The sequence below is a fragment of the Cicer arietinum genome, chromosome 2 (genome assembly GCF_000331145.2).
Source record: "Cicer arietinum cultivar CDC Frontier isolate Library 1 chromosome 2, Cicar.CDCFrontier_v2.0, whole genome shotgun sequence".
Classification (NCBI taxonomy): domain Eukaryota; kingdom Viridiplantae; phylum Streptophyta; class Magnoliopsida; order Fabales; family Fabaceae; genus Cicer; species Cicer arietinum.
In genome coordinates, this window is record NC_021161.2 from 14,258,254 (window position 1) to 14,263,079 (window position 4,826).

At 31.1% G+C, this 4,826-nt stretch overlaps 1 protein-coding gene across 1 annotated transcript; it reads right to left on the minus strand.

Moving 5' to 3' along the window:
* Positions 1-2,094: 2,094 nt before the first annotated feature.
* On the minus strand, positions 2,095-4,575 carry LOC101497605 (sugar carrier protein C-like). The gene is made up of 4 exons (XM_004515631.4): positions 4,263-4,575; positions 3,690-4,015; positions 2,842-3,471; positions 2,095-2,746 (listed from the first exon to the last, which is right to left on the minus strand). The coding sequence occupies exons 1-4, from the start codon at positions 4,387-4,389 to the stop codon at positions 2,300-2,302; spliced, it is 1,530 nt and encodes a 509-aa protein (XP_004515688.1). The 5' UTR covers positions 4,390-4,575; the 3' UTR covers positions 2,095-2,299.
* Positions 4,576-4,826: the final 251 nt, after the last annotated feature.

Genomic DNA, 4,826 nt, shown 5'->3' on the forward strand with positions numbered 1-4,826 from the left:
GTTCTGAAGTAAATAGTAAAAATCTCACAGGTTTGAGGACATGACTAGTCCGAGTGGAGTGAACCAGTATACTTTTGTGTGTGATCTTTATATTCTTTATTTTTAATTATTTGCACACACAAATCACACTTCATTATAAATTAATTTTTTATTTATGGAAAAATTATAAAAATAGTTTGAAATTTTATTCTATTTAATCACACAAATATAATGAAAATTCGTGTTGGTTAAATTCACTATACCACGTATAGTTGATTACAATATTACTTCTAGTTTTTTACGGGATCTAAAAACTTTAGAATTATTTTAATTAATTAAGGTTTTTAATTAATTAATTATGTGATCTAATTCGTGTTGTGGCTAATCCAAGAATAATTCATTAACTACCGTCAAATAAGATTTTCAATAGTTTGAATAATTTAATATAATTTTTATGATGACATTATTTATTAATAAACTATAAGTAATATACAACTTCTATGGCCTTTATTTTTCTTCATTTGACTTTGTTTTTATTATTTTGGATATTTGATATTCAACATTTGTTGTCATATGCAACTATTTTTGCTTTGTTTGAGTTACTACTATTGTATAATACTTGGAGATGAGATTAAAATTCTTCAAAGAAGAAAGAAATGGAAGATGCATCAAATTTCGATTCTCTTATACAAAATTTATATCATATTCACAAATCATAAGAAAGTACTAACTAAAGCATGGTCCCAAAAAAACTAAAATTATAAATAAGTATATAAAACAACCAAAACAATGTCATCATATAACAGATTCATAGAGACTCTATTGAGTGTAGAGAAAATAATCACATTTACTATACTAAAATATGGATTTTATAATCAGTTAAAGCATTGTTGTATTTTATTTTAAAAATACATGGAGCCTTATACAACGCCTTTTTATAAAAAAAACATTGTCTTATGTGAAAGCCTTTTAAAGCGCTTTTATAAAAAGTGTTGTCAAAGGTACCAGTAATAATATAATAAACAACGTCTTTGACAATATTTTTTATAAAACGTTGTCATAGGTAAGAGCATTTTTTTAACGTCTTTTAAAGCGATTTTTTTATAAGCGCTGTCATAGGGTACATAAACATTTAAAAGTGTTTTTTATTTTTTTTTATTTTTAAATGTTGTTGTATTAGCCCATTAAAATTAAAATTAAAATTAAACAAAACATTTCAAATGAAGAAAAACTTAAACTAATTAAACAAAAAGAAAACCCCTTTTACGAATTCGATCATAAACCTTTTCCTAATTTGCACTTTTAGTATTTGAAGAAAGTATTTCATCCCCCTTTCTCGGTCGCTCACTTGCGTACTGTGCGCCTCTCGCTCTCTTCGTGACCCCGTGTTTCTGACTTTCCCTTTTTCTCGCATCTCCCAATGTCGACGCTGCCTCTTTGTGACTCTATTTCTTCAGTTCGCCGCAACTCCTTCATTCATCACTGACACTCGTTGTAAACCATGTTTTTCCTCTTCCAATTTTTTATTCCAAATTTTTTATGAATTGTACTTTGGCCATCTAATTCATGTTTTTTTATATATTGATCTAAACTTTCGTTTGCATAAAGAATACTTTTGCTCATTCCAAAAATTTCATGCATTCAATATTATAATCTAGATTGAACGCTCTTTTTGATTCATTCTCGTGATAAATGTTAGCATATGCAGTCTCATTTTCATTACTATTCCAAAACATTTTTCCCATTAATCAAGGAATATGTTTTTATTTTATTACTTGCACTAAAAAAGTTCAAAACATTTTTAATCAATTATTTGCATTAAATGTTAAAAAGTTTCACAACATATTAATTCAATTATTTGCACGAAAAATGTCAAAAATATTTTCATTCAATTATTTGCATTAGAAGGTCCAAAACTTTTTAATTACTAAGAAACTATAACTTTATCTTGAAAAAGAGTAGTGACCAGTTATTACATCTATGTCTTGATCGTGAAACTATAACTACTAAGAAATTGTTTCCAAAATAAAGAAAAGTACTAATATTATAAACAAATTCAAAACTCATAAACCTAACTTCCTTAAAAAAGAGCTAGATACTGAAAAAGTTAAAATATAAAAGTGCAAGACTACTTCTCCACATAGCAAATAAATAAATAACTGATAGTAACTGTAAGTGTGACATGATTATATTTACTATATATCTTGTCAAATGGATGATATAAAGTACCAATTGGTTTTTCAGTATTATAAAAATTCCAAGTGGGATATTTTTCTACTCACAAGTCACAACACACATAAACTAACATTTAACAACTAGTTTATGCCTTGCCAGTTTGTATCCTATTTTCTGACTCCAAAAATTTGCCCCAGAAAGGGTGTTTCTGCCAAACCATATTCATTTCCTCAAGTGGGATATCCTTTGTTTCTGGCAAAAACTTGTAGATGACTATGGTCATTATGACCACAAAGCAACCAAAGAAAATGAATAAACCAAACTTGAAGTGACAAAGCATTGATGTGAAGAATTGAGCTATGAAGAAAGTGCTGATCATATTCACAGAAACTGTGATACTCTGAGCGGCAGATCGAATTTCAAGAGGAAAAATTTCGCTCGGTATTAACCATCCCAGAGGACCCCAAGACCAAGCGTAACCCGAAACATATACGCATATCACACCTACAACAACAATTGCATACCATTTAGGAAGTGTTCCTGGGTTCCCACTTGTTCCAAATGTGACAGCAATAGCAATTGCCATGATAATCTGTTGAGAAAACAAACATAAAAGTGAGAAACACGAATTAAAAACAATGAAGCGAAAAGAGGTTTTTGCGGCGAAAATGTGAAGAGCACATGTACCTGACAAATCAACATTTGCACACCACCCTCGAGGAAAAGAGCGCGTCTTCCAAATTTATCTACAACAAAGATTGAAATCAAGGTGGAAACGGGCTTAAAACTTCCGATGATCGCGGCAGACATGAGAGAAGCTTGGCTTCCAAAGCCAATTGTTCTGAACAAAATAGGAGCATAGAATGTGATCACATTCAAGCCAGTGAATTGCTGAAAGAAAGGAATCAACACTGCGAAAACAAGCTGTGGCCTATATTTTCTATCCAACAAGGTTTTCCAAGGGTGTGTCACTTTAGCCGAGGCCTCACTAGCAGCAACAATATCTCTAAACTCTGCATCAACATCATCTGTGCCACGAATTTTCACGAGCTCCTTTCTTGCATCTTCATGACGACCGCGTGTGACAAGTGAGTTTGGCGAATCAGGAAGACAAAATGATCCTACAACAAAAATCAATGCAGGTACCGCACCAAGCCCCAAGCTTAATCGCCATCCCTCACCATTAAGTATCTTGGAAAAATAGTAGTTGAAAAGATTGGCTGAAAAAATGCCTATAGTAATTGACAATTGGAAACACATGTTTAGTGCTCCTCTGTATTTATAAGGTGCCATTTCTGAGACATAGATTGGAACTGACTGCAAATGTACAAAAAAGTATCAATTGGTTATCATAAGATTATAAATTTACAATCATAGCATGACACAATCATTCCATCTATTTATCAATTTATCTGTCTGTCTACTACAAATAAACCAACGATCCGAAGAACTGACACATGTCAAACTGTCATTAATTTTTTTGTCGGACGCGTAAAAAAGACAACATAAAGAGTTGAAATCTAAAGAAAATGTACCTGATTGGCACATCCAATGCCAAAACCAAGCAACAACCTTCCAACAATAAGCATCCAAATGTCCATGGCTAATCCATTGAGTAATGCACCTGAGACAAAGAACAATCCACCCATAATCATAGTTGCACGCCTACCAAGCATTCTTGTTATGTTGGATGCACCAAGACCAGCAACAAGAGCACTTAGATAAAGAGAAGATGTAAACAGTGTCAATATCTGACTGTTGAATTTGCAGTATTGGTTTGAAGAAGGTTTCACATTTGATTCCTTTTCATAAACAGATGGAAAGAAACGTTTCAAGAAGGAATCCATTGAAGTAACACCACCTAAAAAAATCAACAAAGTATGACACAAATTTCATCAATCATAACATATGCATCAAAAAGCTACATTGTTTCCAAGATTAAAACAAAACCAAAATTAAGAGAAATTAACAACAAAACCCAGATATCAAAACCCCATTTTCAAATTAAAACAAGGGCTTATTAATTCAAAAAAACATTATCATGAAACGAAGAATTATTAACAAAAAATGGAAACTTTGTAAAAAAAAAAATGATGGAAATTAATTACCTGATACACCATGGTCATAACCAAAGATTAATCCACCACTTGCTGCCATGATGCAAGTGATAACCACCCTAAAGGTGAGTTTTCCTGGATACTTTGTTGGAACATCCATGATTGCTTGCTTAGTCATTATTGCCTTTAACTCAATAAGATTTATAGATATATTTATACTTATTTATATAAAGAAGTGAAGACTAGATAAGCATTACAGCAAAAAGATGAAACCTTGATTCAATGGCACTATTTATAGTAGTTCATGTATCTGTCTTTTTTATCTACCACTGGTTTTAACAAAAGTGTTGGAATGGATCTGTTCTGTTCAGAACATATATATTAAACTATTTTGTATATTCTTGTTTTTTATTTTTTTGTACAACATTGTTGTATTTTCTTATTTTATCGTTTTAATTTGTTGGCTGACAACTTTTTATTTTTTGTTGAGATGGACTGGATTACATCTTTAAGTTTTATTTTGTTTGTTATCTTTCCCTTTTTGTTCGGATGTTGTTACAAGAACCATTTTTTCTTTCTTTCTAGAAATGGTTAGAAGAATATTTACACTTTTTT

Coding starts and splice junctions, on each gene's coding strand:
- LOC101497605 (XM_004515631.4), bottom strand. CDS start 4,389: ATGACTAAGCAAGCAATCATGGATGTTCCAACAAAGTATCCAGGAAAA. Junction 3,472..3,689: donor GCATTGGATGTGCCAATCAG/GTACATTTTCTT, acceptor GTACATTTGCAG/TCAGTTCCAATCTATGTCTC. Junction 2,747..2,841: donor TGCAAATGTTGATTTGTCAG/GTACATGTGCTC, acceptor TTTTCTCAACAG/ATTATCATGGCAATTGCTAT.